A 16325-nucleotide genomic window follows, 5' to 3' on the forward strand; every position below is an offset into this window, starting at 1 on the left:
CATCCAAGCCAAGTCTCTTTGTTTTGTCATCTCCTCCCATGGCCTGCTTCTCTCGCTTTCTCGCTCCAATGCACTCATCTCAACTTTCCCACAAGTTATCTGAGTTGGATGGCAAACCATCCGCTAAAGCTTAACTCCGCTATAACTGAGATGCTGTACTTCCCAACCAAGTGCTCCCCCTGCTTAAGCTTTCACTCACCATGGATGGCCCCACAGTGTCACCCTCTTCATCTTGGAATGCTACTGGATGACAATCTGTCCCTCTCAGAGAACATCATGGTGATATGTCAGCCATGCAAATTCTTCCTGTGCAACAACCCTTCTCTGCCACTTATTCAGCCTAGCTCTTAGTCAAGGCCCTGATCATTTCTCCTTTGGACACCTGCAACTCCCTCCTTGCTGATCTTCCCACCTCCACCATCCGATCTCTACAGCTTATCCAGAATGCTGCTGCTCAACTGAGGCTTAGTTACTGTGTATAACTTCCTTTCTTATCTCCATCCACTACCTATATTGGCTCACATCAAATTAAAAACCTTGCTGCCACCTCATGGGGGAGCTAAAGGAACCTCTCTGTTCTATCTTCAAATGATCATAACCATCCACATCAGTCAGATCTCTCCAGGCTGCACCCTCTGGACACCTGACCCCTCTTCCGCTGTATGTGCTGCACTTACAAAACACATCTCCTGTCTGTTGAATAACCTTCCCACTGCAGTCAGGAAAGCAGAAACCTTAATCATCTTCTGACACAGGCTGTAGACCCATCTCTTCAGGCTGCACCATGGCTCCCTTGGTCATCTTTAGCGGTCCTCTTTCTTTCTACTGGATTTCGATCTAGAGAAACTAACAGAAGTGGTGAACATTTGTGCTCGACTCAGGAAAACACCAGTGTAATATCACCATAAAGCTACAGGGAGGCTGGAAAGAAGGGAATTCTAATAATCCAGGTGTGAATTTGCCAGGGACAGGACTAATTGCTGTGCTGTGTAGGTGGTAAGGAAGGGGAAGATTTATTGACTGTATAGAAAGAATCTACACGCCTGACTCATAGCTGCTGTATTAATGACAGAGAGCTGATTAAGGTACATAGTAGTAGAAGTGCCCTGAGTGATCTGTAAGATTCCAAGTTTGAAAATGCCATACATACCAGTGTTGAATGGAATAATCAATTAGACTATGTACCATTACAGTGTGTGACTATACAGTTGTCTCCAGGTACATCACATATACTTGCTATATAATAATGTTTTCATTTAAACTTATTTAATCACATACTGTAGACCAAAAGACCCTAAACTCGCCAGTAGATGGCAGCCTATGCAAGAGGAAAAGGTCTTATTTTTAACATTGCAATGTCCATTAATGGTGTTTTAAGGATTACAGGCACTACGTTTTTGATAGCATGTTAATATTTGCTTGTTGGGTCATTGGGTCAATCAGGCTGTACTGTGTCACTCTGTCTTACCTCATACCTTATGAATGCAGCATACAGCATGAAAAGGCTGTTTTTATGTTTTAATCAAGCATAACAAGTCGGCAGCTTCTATCACACGCACACACATATGTACACACGCACACACATGCACAACCACAAGTCACAGAACGTATCTCTATTTATTTTAAGCATCATGATGCAGAAAAATGTCCATAGTAAGTAGGCTTTTCTCTCACTACTCCAGTCAGTGAACTGATTAATTCAGGTAGTCTGAAATCTTCAGTACAGCAATCCTGTTCTGTTATTTTTTAAAGAAGTCAGATCAGTTTTGCCTTTGTGAATAGTGTAAATAACAGTAGCTGCAATTTAACAATTCCATTCAAGAATTAAAAGTGAAATGGGAAAATGAGAGGAGTTATAGTGCTTTAGGGCAGCATAAATCTCAGGGAAGCTGACATGATGTGCCTATTGTTCCCATAGCATCCACATGAGCTGTTTCTCAGCTGTCTGTATCAGTCAGTTCAGCTTGTGTAATGAGAGAGCCTGAGAATTGGTTCAGCTGGTTTAATGCTGTATTGCATTGGTAGTGCATCCGCTGGGAAGCAGCAGTGATTCCTTCCCTCAAATGTACAATTATCTTGATGAACTTTTCAGATTTGCTGTATCTGAGCCCAAGCAGCTAAGGTGGCCTGTCTGGGGGCTGTTCAGACACGAGGCAATTCTGCAGCCATAGCTCAATTATACAAGCCTATTACTACAGTTGTTAAAAATGTGTGATAAATGACTAAACTGTTCTGTGTCCACATAAAGCAGTGAATATATGATATGTATATGTAAATACTGGTATGAATGTACAAATATAGACATTTTAAAGAATTAAAAGATTTTTAAAAATATATTAATGACTTATTAGAGCAAATAACACAGACATTTCTCAGGTGAGTTTAGTTTTTGCAAATACACTATGGTTGTCAGTCCTGGGAAAAACATTGGTATACCTTTCCATATCTGAGGTATGAAGTTTGGTTTACAAAGTAACTAATGGGTGGAGCTTCCTGTAGGTATTTAAAGCACACTGATCTTGAACGCAAAATAAAAATGTTTGCTTGCTACTTTCAACATAGCTCAAGTTGTCTTAGATAAAAATAAAACAAAATGGCCAAGAAGTGCCCCTCCTAAGTAATAAAATATTGTATTCTATCAGTAGAGCTATTCAACATGATAAAGCATGCTTCCTGAGACAGATTTCACTTGAGTAACCTACACAATGCACTGAGGTACAAGTGCAATTAAAAAAACAACACTGAGGAGACACTGGCTGCTTGTCTCAGAATAAATCCTTCAGAAAGATACCACAGAGAGCACCGCTCAACTGTTTGGAACTGTTTGTTATTAATGATGCGGGGCACTGTAAATAATACCCCACAGAACTGGGTTCAAGCAATTAAGACTATTACACATCAGGCTAAATCAGATTAAGAGCTGCAGTTTTACAGTAGGAATAGAAAGTTCTACTGGAGACTGTGTTGTCCGTGGTTCTTTTAATTACCCTCTGTAGACTCGCATGCACCCAAAGCGTGCTACAGCATGCTAGGATAAGTATCCCAAACTGCTCTAGTGTTTTGTGATTTCCTTTCAATCAGAAGCCTATATAAACCTTGGAATTGTGCTGTTTGCACTCTTTAGCCAACTACTGAGTAATATCACTATGCTAAAATACACCAAAAACTAGCAGACACTGCAGCCCACCAGTTGAGTTCAAATCCCTGCACCAGGGGTACAATAAAGTCTCACAGATGTGTTTATGAGAGTGCAGTCTAGAATAAAAGTATTTTGTGTGGAAGTCATTTCCCATTAGCACCTCTGCAGTTTTTGTTTAATATATTCAAGTATCGTCAACCTGTATTACTGACTGTAAGACTCCAAGAATGGCTATATGCTGCATTATACTTCCTCTTAGATAGACTGATTACTATTTTTTGTAAATCTCAGAACTATATTGTGCTGCCTGTTTGTAACCAACCTGAAGTAACCCATATATATACCAGTACAAGAATTAGAATCATTTACCCTTCTTCCATCTGTCTGTCCTAAAATAATAGCTTTAATTAATTACGGAGGGTAAAATCCAATACAATATTAGAACAGATCTCAGCATCACAACAGGCTCAATGGAAGCAGTCAAAGACACTGCATATACATTTGCATTAAGCGAATGCAACATACTTTTTATATAATGTACTTGGTTGCATTTTATTGCATATACATCTTAGCAGTTTACTTATCTCTGTTGCCATAGTTATCCCAATTAAAAAACAAAGAATGTTGACAGCGACTGTAGGACACAGAACCAGGAGGGATGATGGGAGGGTGTGAGACCAGAGGGATGTTTCCTCACAGCTGTCACTCCAAGCCTTGACACAGGCCAGAATATAGTGGTGCCTGAGGTCTGCAAGGTGATTGGTCAATTAGCAGGTTAGGTATGAACATAAAAGGTATGCTCATTTTTTTACTTCCCCCCTGACCTATAGTTTAATTGAATAGTTTTCAGAAGCCTTCTACTTCACTTCCTGAATACCTCAGGTCACTACTGTAGAATGGTGAGAAGAGAAACGTGGATGGAGAAAATGAAGAGGCCTCTGAAGCTTTATTTGCGGCAGTTTAAAGCTGTTTCAAACATTTACATCTCCCTAATTGGTTCTTCTTTAAACAGCTGCCACAATCTCATTTACATGAGCTGGATTGTTTCACACAAAGCTCTCTTATCCTTTTGTACACTTTCTTTGCTTCTGTGGGAAGTGGCTTGGCATGAGAACACTCCAAACATTCCTCTCCTACTGCTGTTAGAATTAAACTTTCTAACAGGTGCTGACGAGTTCACGGGGCATATTGCGGCTTCTCAGAGCTTGGGTGCAGACCCATGTGAATGAAATTGGGCTACTAAGATCAGTGAGCTCTATGGTTTTGCTTTAAACAGACCATAGGGGGGAATAGTTTTTCGTAAGAAATTTCATTGTTTATATTCTGAAGCTATCTGATTTTCTTCAGTGTGTTATACCACTTGAGGCTAAATGACTACACAGCCATTTCATCTCCTAAAGGCAAATACCTTTCTGAGGGTCTCTTATCTTTGCCAAAGGTCAGCCATTGTCCACTAAACTAAGCTCTTCTTTCAATTGCTCACCCCAGTGCTTGTGTAAGGCAATGACTGACAGCTAGGTAAAAAAACAATTCAGCTGGTCAAACCCATGTGACTCACAGGGCCTGATCCTGCCTTGCCTAGATGATAACCTCCAGCATGCTGTCCTTCACAATGTGGTGTATACAGGGCCTAAAATGGGGAGCCATCATCTCCCCAAGGGCCTGACCACCATTAGAAACTGAACACTATTTTTGTGTTGTTGTTATTCAGCTTTATGAATGCACTATGTCTGGCCACTCAGTATGCCTCCCATCACCATACAGCTTTGGATCAGAATGTCCAGACTCCATTTTATATCTACAATAAAGATGATGAGTAACAGAAGATCAGGACTCTAATATGCACTGCCATTCTTTTACTGACATCATTCACAGTATTTACAATTTTGTATTTACTGTGGTACTGCGCCAAAGGTTTGCGCAGGGAAAACGAGAGAATCTTAAAATTTGTGTTTGTGGTAATGCATTTTTATTTTAGGGAGTTATGGCGGTAGACCGCAAAAACTACGGGAGGAAATACTTTAAATTTATGAATATAACCTGTAGAGGTGATTTAGTCACCTGCTAGAGGTGCGTCATTTTTTTTAACATCTGCGAGAACCGGGTGATCAGGGTTGCCATTTGTAAGGGGAGACATCGTCAACGTGAGAGTCGCCATAAATATAGCCTAACAGTTTTCGGATTTTTCTCTTTTATTCAGAAAATGTCTAGCCTAATATGCAATTTTACTTCAAACAGTTTGATATGTAAGTAGCCTACCTAGTCATTCCCATTTCAGTTACATTCATAATTTCATCAACTCCGATGCAATTAAAACGAAAGTAGGCTACACACAGTTAATGTTACATTCATATCACGTAGTCGGTATAAGTGTATCTTATCAGAGGTACGGAATAATTGTAAATTATTATTAACAGTAGGCCTATGTGGTTTTCAACACCATATAGTGTCCTTAATCTCCAAATCTGAAGCCCTCCATTCCTTTCATTTCAATGGGAGCCGATTATTCGCGTCCGCAAGGCATGCTGGGATAACTGGCGCTGCTAGGTAAGTGGGTGGCGCGACTGGAAAGACGGGGAACATTGTGCGATAACAAATAATTAAAGATCCGACGTGTAAACTGACTTTGATTTCAAATTTTATTTTCCCATTCCACATAAGTTAGTTCTGTCTGGAGGAATCATTAATTATTGCTTTATGGGGATTTACAAATTGTAAACATTTAAGGAACACTGCTTTAAAAATAGAAAACAGACACACATGCAGCTGTTTGTGGGAGGGGAAAGCAATGCCAGGCGAACTCGTGGGTGTGTGGCTTGGCTTTACCCAAAGGAAATACCCTGCTAAATTGAAAACATGCTGCGAGGCAGAATTTTACGGCACTGACGATAATTTATGGCATGCTTAGTAAATATGGCCCTATATTTGTAATATTATTCCTAGGACTATCCTTAATTTAATGATTACTGTAATTTAAAATCACAATTATATTCTCTGCTTGAGAGAAAAAAAAAATTATATATATATATACATAACCGGTTTAAGCAGGTGTCCAAACTTGACTGGTACTGTATATATATATTTTATTCAAATTTAATTCAATTCAAAATAATTTAATAATCAAACCGTGGCCAGAGTGTAATTACAGAATATTTACAATATAGCAACATTCAATCGAAAACAATTCAATAATAATGTAAATAATAGTACACAAAAATGATAGAAATATCTTGACGTTGACTTTTCTCAATGGCATGACTTCAGACTTACAGAAACAGTTTGGCTCTGGCCCGAAAAGTCCTGGATTTGTAACCCTGCCCTGTTTCAGCTCTTTGAAACCCCCAGCCCAATATTCATCCCTCTTCACAGCATGAAAAGCCCAGGCGACATTAATCCCCACCACATCAGGCTCATATAGCTAATGAGGGCCACTTGAGATCAGGGCCAGGCTGCTTAGCGTGAGCAGGGTGGTGTGAACCATGGGAACCTGGTCACATGGTTTCTCACTTACCGCAAGATTTAACAGGGAGCTGTTTAATATGAAACTTTGAGCCCTGCTCCACAGAACTGAAATTCTTCCTTCCATTAGCATATACATGAAAGCATGACAAAGTAACCCTAAAATCGAACAATATTTGGCAAGATATAATTTGTATTCATTACTATGCTGCACAAATAGGTAATCATCTATTTATGCAGCATAATCACCCAGTGCCTCAGAGAAATGCTTGGGAATGTGAAATGTAACTGCACAGATGAATAAATGCACCTTTTGAATGCATGTTTATGAAGGAATGCATATCATTGATGTAACTAACATTCTATCAATTAAAAAAATGATAATATAGACAAATACACCTTTTGGGTGCTGATTCATAAGCTGCATTCATAAAAATAACAACGATATCAACAAATCCATTTACAACAGATGGACACAAAAAGGATAAATTCAAATATTAAACATTGATCAATGCATGATGCATCTTTAATCAGTGCATCTGTTATTGGAAATCATCCAATAAGTTCCATTTAAAAATGTGCATATATACACAGTCATGCTATTTTTATTTATTTCAGAGTTTTATTTGACAAATGTGTGATTTTGATAAAATACTGGAAATAATGGATTACCTCTGATGTGACAGTACACACGATATTGACTGAAAAGCATTTTCTCGCACAATAGTCCAAATATTTCAATATATAGCCTGCACACTCCCAGCCTGAAAATATTGGTTTTATTATTATTATTTTTTTAAATCAGGAACTGGTTAAAAGAAACAGGAAACTAGAGGAAGGGTTGGCTGCAGCGCAGGAAATGACTGATAGGAATCAGGGAGGGAGTACTCCAAGCCTAGATGGCAGTAGACATGCAGTGGCCTTTGCCTAGCCCTATATCGTATCGTGCCTTCTTTTAGGGCAACTATGTGGGCAGAACCGCATAAAAACAAACCATTCCCCCAGCTCCTGTGATTAAAACCTCTGCATGAACCACCACCCTTTTCTTACATAGATGTGTTTACAGCACCTGGACCGACCATATAAGCTGTGATTTAGATCACATTTTAAGTGAAGTTAAGCGAATCACAATGGTGCACCAGTTGAGTACAGTGAGACACTGTTCTCTTATGCTTTGCAAAGAGAATGCCAAACAAAAACACACAACCAGTGTTCTGTTCAATTGCATAGGCATGTATTGGAATTTAGTGCATGCCTGTATTAAAATGACCACTTTGCCAGTTTCCATCTTCAGCCCTTAAGTGATGCTTTCTTTATGTAAAGAAAGACCTTCTACATCTACGGATAGTTTAGAACATTGAGCATAAGTCAGTGTAATTCATATACTATATGCAATATATAAATGTACGAGTTTTGCAGGAAATTGCGGCCGAATATGAACTCCTCCAACAGACCACCCATTCAAAGGTGTCAAACTTCGCAAGAAAAAAGAGGCGGGGTCGCAGGGGAGTACCTATGGATTTAGCGAAGTGCGGGTAGGTGAAGCGTGATCCAGCCAATCTGCTCGAAGGGATGGTCTTTTCGGGGTTTCCGAAGGGGAGGAGGCTTATCAGAAACCCATTTGTTCTTACTGAGTTCCAATCGTGATGAAACCAGTGTAAGACGGTGCGGTTGTGCGGTCAGATATTGAGTGGATTTGAGATTTTTAAAAATAAAGGCTGTAAATTCTTTCGATTCTTTTCATGTCTGGCTAGAGGTATTTTAGTTTGGTTTTATTATTTAGAAATAAAAGTGCGTTTATTTTGTTGTGTATCTTGCCTAGCCAGAGTTTACTGGGACCAAAACAGTCAGGATGTCAGACTTTTCTGTGAATGACCATCTTGAGGGGATATTGTCCGACTTTGAAGGTAGGTCGATACTCCCGCTACCGTTACCTTTGTTACTACAATCTTTGGCTATCCAGCTTCTTCTGCAGTAGCCTACATCATTTTGGTCAGTATAAAACCGTAGGTACTGATCAGTAGATATGTATTTGAAACATTTGGAACAACCAATGATCTAACAAAGGGAAACTTTGTACAAGACTTCTGAAGTCGTTTTAGCGTTGTGAGATATAAAAAAAATCCTCTTCAATCGCATCGCATTTCCCTCAAACCAACTTTAAAAATAATTATTCTGTAGTACATGGATTTAAGTTAGTTTCGCATACATTTGAATAATCGCTTCCATTCTTCGAAATGATTATCATTAACTGTAGCTGTCCTGATTCAAGTGAAGTAACATATAAGCGCCAGGTAAAAGCATGAACCAGCAATAAAAGTTTGCGCTTTGTATAACGGCTGTAATTCGCAATGAAAACGTGCAGCAGTAACTACAAATATACTTTCTGTAGTTGGAAAAGCATAAGAAGGGCGATAAAGTCAACCACGCTAAGTATTCTCAAGTTTTAATTTCCAGACTGGATATGATGAATTGAGAATCAGTAATAGGTGTACAACATTGACTGGGGTGAATAGAGCCCACTCGCAACATTCACTTTAAGTGGTTAGAGCCCACCCTCTCCCCCAAAGGCCCCCAGAGAGTACTCGGTTGAAGGACTTTCTTCCTCTGTAATATAATATGTATTATATTATCTGCTCTGTAAAAGATTAAGCATTATTCCACAAATCAACTTAAGCACTTGAAGAGAAATACTGAATGTCAGTCACAGCAAAATTAAATAGAATGAGAATGGAAACGTTCAATCCATAATATGCTACTATTAATAGGTGAAGGCATATTCTGATACTTTTCTTGTTAGAATCCAGTGCATTCATGTTTATCTCCACGAAGATTAAAATTTTAGCTAGAGAAACATTGACATATTCAAACTTTGAATCCCTTCCTCATTCTCCACATGCAAACACTTATTGATAAGAGTAAGATTTGTGGATTGTCTCTTAATAGTATTTTACCATGAAAGACCACAATTGGCAGTGATGGTGACTGACTTTGTCAGGGGCACAAGGTAACAGACAATCATTCAAGAACAGGGTGCTGGCTATTTGTGGCACTTTTTAAATATAAATATAAAATATAAATGCTTACATTGTATCCTATATTCATGTTAGCAACCATACCTCCATGTACCCTGCACCCCACTCCTGCCAAATGGCTGAGGCTTAGTAGGTGTGGGTTTAGTTAGTGCTGAGATGGGAGACCTCATGGGAAATTCTAAGTTGCTGCTGGAAGTGGTGTTAGTAGGCCAGTTGGTGGTGATATTTTTTCCATTATCTGTACCCACTTATTCCTGGTCAGGGTCATGGGAGGTGCTGGAACCTATCCCAGTATGCACTGGGCGAGAGGCAGGAATACTCCCTGGACAGTTCACCAGGCTATTGTGCCACCAGATTTGTGAGAATTATACTGAGAAAATTGGTAGAAGGGGAATCCACTAGGAATGGTGGCAGAAAAAAAGTGTCTGAAGCAATTTAACAATTCTGTCCATTGATGTAAACTTTCTCAGTGAAATATATTTACAGACTACTTTGCATGGCTATTTTGAATAATGTCAACAATGTAACAACCTTCTATACATTTTGGAAGAAGGCAAGCAGGCTTTACATGAGATATTTTCAAACATATATACACATTAAGAAGAGATCAGCAGTGACTTGTTCGCTGTGATTTAATCTGCCTGGTCACACAGGTGTGAATTTCATAAGTAAAAAAACTTGGCAAGGAGTGCAGTATGAAATATGTGCAGCTTTTCCAGGATTATGCAGGTTTTACACCATTGTAGCTCTCAGAGTGTTCCCCCACATTTTAAGAAGCCCATTGAAATGTATCATTAACTTTGCAAGTGCAGTTTAGGAAATTTCACCCAACCTCAAGCACAACCTCAAGCCTGGCCTGCTAGCTATCAGCAGAACATAGTAGTATCACCAAACAAAGATGTACTCATGGTCAGTGCAGACTCCAAAAACTGAAAAATCAAGAAAGAAAACTGAGAAGCCATGCTATTATTCTGAATTAATTATATTTTGATATTTTGTCTTAAAGAAAGAATGAAAATAAAAAGTATCTTTTATGGTGTCCTGTCTTGAAAGAGCATTATTACACAAGAGCCCTTGTGCTGCTGTTGAGCACAGAAACCTCCTTGACGTCCAGGCATTGCCTTTTAAGTGAAATGGCATGTCATCCACTGTGACCTGTGATCAGAAGGAATTGTGTTATTCATTCTTTTTCCATGAGGAATCAGCATTAATTGTCAGGAATGAACTTTCTGCAGTATTCTTTCTGCCTGTCTGTCTTATAATGTGACCAAAGACTAAAAGGATGGATTTAAGTGGTCGATTTTGTGTGACAGCTTCAAATAGAATTGGGTGAAAGCACACAATTGTTGATTTCCATGGCTTTTGAAAGCAGCGGTGCCAGTCCTGTAGTGTTTAGTGTTCTGCTTTTTCTCAGTGGTAAGTTAAAATACATCAAGTTCAAATGGTATTTAGTTTCTTGCAATGGGGAAAATGTGGCAAAAAATAATAATTTTAAGCATACATTTAATTTTGTTTAATCTTGAATAATACCTAGTGGTTCATTTAAACATATATACCCCACAATAAGCCTCATTAAAGACATGCATTAATATGCAGAAGCCTTGTTAAAGCTGTGAAAGACAAGTCCTCTTTGACCTTGGCTCATGCCACTGTTTTGTGTGGTGATGCATGATTTTGTTGCTGGTGACTGTGCCATGCTATTTTTAAATTTGTACCCATTGTGTCCTGATAAATTTATATAAACTGCTCTTAGCCAGCAAGGAAAATTAAGGGGTCTGTTGCTGTTCCCCTGAGACAAAAAGATGGAGTTAAGCTGTGCTTAGACTGAAGCACAAGAGCAGGTGAAAGCTATGGATGCCAACTCTCGATCTCAAAGTTTTTTTTTTTTTTTTTGGGCGGGACGAGAATAGCTGACCGCATTGAGGATGGGGCAGATGTAAAGAAGCTGGGCTGAGCACTTGGCCTTCTGAAATCCAAGGCAACCTTAGTTTGGGGCCTCACTTGATCTTGGAAATGCAATCCTGTTCTCCTAATGGCCACACCAGTGATTTGGTTACGCTAGTAGCACTGGAAGAAGAAGAGATGCATTTTTCATGTTGACAACTGGCATAAAATAAAAATAAAGGGTTTGGTTACGTGCCCTTTGCCACATTCTTTCTGCCTGTTGCATTCCAGTTGGCATTAAAGCATCCGACTGAAGGCAGCTGATCCAGTAGGCACTGAGCATTGGTGGGCTACTGGGGGAGGGATGGAGTTCATTAACTGCATCATTAAGATCTGTAACTGAACTACCAAACTTCTTTCACTGTAATTATGTTAGTTTATTTAAGGTTTGTAGTATTTGTATGTGTGATGGTTTCATTACTTGGTTATTTGGGGTAAATAAAACAATGTTATGTGAACGGGCAAAAACATGCTGGTGGCACACAGGAAAGAGGGTTTGGATTTTGGCCCATAAACATGATTTATCTGGACTTTCTCTCAAATCCTGGACATTACTTTTTACTGCTTTTGTTTTGTCTAAGACAAGGTTCTGTTTGCTTTATGTGGCTGTTGTCTGAATTTTACTGTCAAAATGGAACACTGTTTCCAAAATCGGCTTTAAAACTGCTTGAATTTGAAACGAATGCTAACAAGACCAAATATGGCTGCAGTGCAGTGCAGGCAAATTGTTTGACTGCACAAAAAACAAACAGGAATTAAGCAGTAAAACTGTGAATTAAAAGCTATAGCCATTGCATAAATAGTATGTAACTGACTAAAGCTGGGCATCTTCAGTTTAACCAGTTTGTATTTTGAAGAAATAGTGCAGAACTAAATACACTCATTGTTTCTGCCATCGACTGTTGTGTTCTCTTTTCCTATTATTTGGTAGAATCAAATGTGACCAATTGGAAAGACAGTCTGAGGTGTGAAGTCAGGTTGAGGGTCTCCAGGCCTCAGGCAGGGGCTGAGGTGTTCTTGTGCCTGTAGCAATAGCACTGTAAAAGATAGCTTGGAATTCTGGATCCAGATGTGCCTGTGTACAGAGGAAGTTTCCACAGGTAATCAGCACACACCTGATGTTCTCTGTGCTGCTGATGGGGCCGTCAGTAAATACCAGCGTGGAATGCGGGGACTGAGCGGGGAGAGGTCTTCTGGGACAAGTCCTTGCTTGCTCCACAGGACTGTACACTCAGGAGACAGAATACCTACTCTCATGTAATCTATGGATGGAGAGCTGTGGTAGTTCACCAAGGACTGTCTAGCATTTGCAAGTACAGCAGCTGCGAAGCCATGTTTGAATTCACGGTTGTCCTCCACTACCATGTTCAGCAACAAAATCAAATGAGATGTTGATATTTGTAACTGATGACACCATTAAAACTCCAGAGAGTAGTTGTGTCTTAAGAGGGTGGTTGTTTATTGCCAGACGGGGGCATGCGCTACTCTCACTAGTGTTAGCCCCGGAGCCTCCTTTCCAGCTTGCCTCTGGGATTTTGGCTCTTGATAGATTAAATCAGTCCCTGCAACCCCTAATTCAGTGATGTATACCATGAACAATAAATCTAGGGCTTCAGATCACTGGCTGACCATCGATGTGTAGCCTATGAGTCCAGGCAGTTTCATCTATCAGCTTTGTTGTATATGTTTTTGTCTGGAAAACTCATTAGAAAACACAAACACATTTCATTGCTTTCATTATTCTACCTCTAAGGTCCAAACACGCAATATGTCCTTGTGAGCTGACCCTGTCACCATGCTTGTGTCTTAATGACCGCTTTGGGATTACATTGTTTCCCAGTGGTTGGCATTTGACATTTATGTGTTGAAAAGTGTCAGAACCCAGAATCATAAGATTTCTAAGTGACAAGAGTGTTGTTTCCTGCAAAAATTGTGTGTGCTAATACGTACCACTGTAATTACAGTTCTAAAAAGCAATGCTAGCCCTTGATAATTGCAGTTTTTATCTGTGATGAATTAAAGGAAGCTAGAATGGACAAACAGTTGGATAAAATAGACTACACTTCCTGTAGAACTGGAGCAAACATCAGGCCAAGCGTCTGATGTTCTAAAAATGGTACATAAGTAAATACACTGTGTTAATTTTCCTGATTGGAGATTTGGGAGAGGTTAACAGGTTCTTTTATTTTTTATCATTTTCAAAAGGCAGTGTACTGCCATGTGAAACCGAGAGGATTAAGGCTCTGAAATTCTGTGGGAAAGTGTTCTTTGGGAAGCAGAGTCAGTGCGCATAGCTGAGGCAGTAATGCTTTTTAGCAAATTTGAAAGGGAGCCAGTAGCTGCCTGACACCGGCCTTTCTTTAACTTGAGCGTATGGGCGGGCAAGTTCACACTTGTGTCTGTGACTTTGATAAAAGTGACTTGGCTCAGTTGCGCAATTTAAATAGGTAGGTGGGTATACTTGTCTAAGGGGGATAACTGCATCTCTCCAGTAACTCTAAACGAGCTGTAATAATGTCATCTTCCCTACCAAAATGATAGTACCAGGTTTTGTCTGATTTATTCAGTCTGAATGCTGTATTTATACATGAGAAATGGCCCTTGAACTGAAAGTAAAATAAGCTGTAACGCATTTACTAAAATGCATGTATTATAATTTGTGAAGGGTGGTGGCGTAGTGTAGTGATTAAAGAACTAGTGGTGTAGTGAGTTTTTTTTTTTTGCCTTTTCCCCCTTTTCTTCAAATTTGTAACTGGACTCTCAGCTAATGATTCAAGAGAGCAGACACAAGGGGCACTTTTTTTTATCACACTGCAGCTCACAAGTCAGGCTTGAGCAGAGATGAGTCAAAGGAATATGTTTCATACCCAATTTAACAGGAAGACTTGTAGGTGTCTGATTGACCAACGGGGGTTGCTAGAGAATGATGAGATGTGAATCCCTGCCAGCTGAGCCCTCCCTAACTCAACCCTAGATGACGCTACTGCCAATAATGTGTCACCCTGTGGGGCTACAGTTAGCAATGGCACAGGCTTGATTTGCCATTGGGGTTCATCCATGCACTAGAACGAAAACCGTACCTTAGCTAGATGAGCCACTCAGCAGCCCCAGAAGTGGGTGACTAAATCATATTTCTGGTTCAAAACGTAGATGGGACACGGTGCTGTTGCACTCTTGACCAAAGCATTTAACGAGTGTTGTATTAATGGGCAATATATACAAATGTTAGCTTTTAAGCAATTCTGGGAAAAGTGTGTGTTGAATTAATGTACAAACAATAGAAATGTATAAAATCCTATTTCTGTGATGTTAATGTTAACAGCACTGATCAGCACTAAACAAAGAAAATATCGTGCCTCATAAGGATCCAGAACTACTTAGCTCTTTCCTGTGTTTCTGTACACTGGAAAGGTATGTACAAACATGTATGAGAGTGAAGTCAGCTAGAAGTACTGGGCTCACACCATGCTACCTGTTCCAAAGTTTTCAATGACCTGCGACTGTCATAACAAAAAGCGATGGGGGCTGTCTTACCTCCACACATAGATGAGCGATGCACTGAGGACACTGATTGCCTTGTTGTGGAATTCCGGGTCAGCGCAAAAGCTGCAGTAATCCGACCCATCCGCCCACAACCCCCAAAGACACCCTTTTTGTGAATTGGCCTTTTGTTCAGAGGGAAGAGCTGCCATTTCCACCAAAGGTACACAGATGAAAGGCTGTGTTTGCTTGTAGATTTTACTCCTAGGTTCCGGAATGCGGGCGCCCAATAAGTTGTGCAAAGCATGTGTTGGGATATATATTCCATATTATTTAGCTCTGTTGTATTGAACCCCACTCTTCCAAATGTTTCCCAAGTTCCTGTTTTTGCTAGCAGAATCTGAACTGGAGTTCTGAATTATTTTTTTACTTTTTTTTTTTTTTTTTCATTTTTAAGAGCCCAACTCCAGAAGTGAAATTATTGTTAGGATTGGAAAAGGCTCCCAAATGCAAATTCTGCTTCTATCATCTTCATATATGTTCTCCTCCCTCAGCTTCACTGTCTGTTTCCAGTCATATTTTATCAATCCTGTTTGTATAGAAATGCAGGTTTGAAATAAGCAGGAGCCATAGTATAGACTGTTTGTGCTAAGGATGTGCATGTGAAGTACAAGAATGTGACATTTGCTGTCCTTTATTATTCTGGCCTCAATCATTATTGTAGGAAATTCTGGGAAAAACTCTTCAGATCATTCATCGCCTTCTCGGTAGTTCCCTGAGAGACAGGACTAGACCACCTGATAACATACAAACACAGGATGTGAACCAATAACTGTTACAACATCAGTGTGACAGCTCAGAGGATTAAAGTGAACTAAACAAGAGGAAGCTGACCCTGAAAAGAAGAGAAAAAAGATCTAATGAAGAGATGTAGTAAACCTGGTGAATCCAAACCTGTTTTACATCATGTATATATTTGGCATTCGGATATAAATATTCTGATTCATTACCTCTGATAACGAGGCTCTGGCTGTTTTTTGCTTTTTAAATTCCTGCCCTCATGTTTATTATGCAATATTGTTGAGTGTTCATAGATTAATGCAGAAACACATTAACAGTGAGCATACACTTCATGAAGTGATTGATTCTGATGGTGAAAAATTTGAATTCCTTTGTATCTGGAAGTCAGCCTGCGCATGTATTCATTTAATTTAAACATTAACCATCTATTACATACAAGCACAATGTTTGAACAAATATACCTCGAC

The 16325-nt window shown here is 39.5% G+C and overlaps 1 protein-coding gene across 2 annotated transcripts in view; it reads left to right on the forward strand.

Moving 5' to 3' along the window:
* Positions 1-16325, forward strand: part of LOC135248277 (neuronal-specific septin-3-like) — an 80500-nt gene that overhangs the window by 5687 nt on the left and 58488 nt on the right. Inside the window, exon 1 of one of the 2 annotated variants that reach the window (XM_064322729.1) lies at positions 8248-8505. The exons of the other annotated variant lie outside the window; for it this stretch is intronic. Within the exon in view, the coding sequence (XP_064178799.1) occupies positions 8451-8505 (55 nt within the window). The 5' untranslated portion in view covers positions 8248-8450. Of the gene's footprint in view, positions 1-8247; positions 8506-16325 lie in introns of those variants that run through there. 2 annotated transcript variants of the gene reach the window in all.

This window comes from Anguilla rostrata, chromosome 2, assembly GCF_018555375.3.
Source record: "Anguilla rostrata isolate EN2019 chromosome 2, ASM1855537v3, whole genome shotgun sequence".
NCBI classification, from domain to species: Eukaryota; Metazoa; Chordata; class Actinopteri; order Anguilliformes; family Anguillidae; genus Anguilla; species Anguilla rostrata.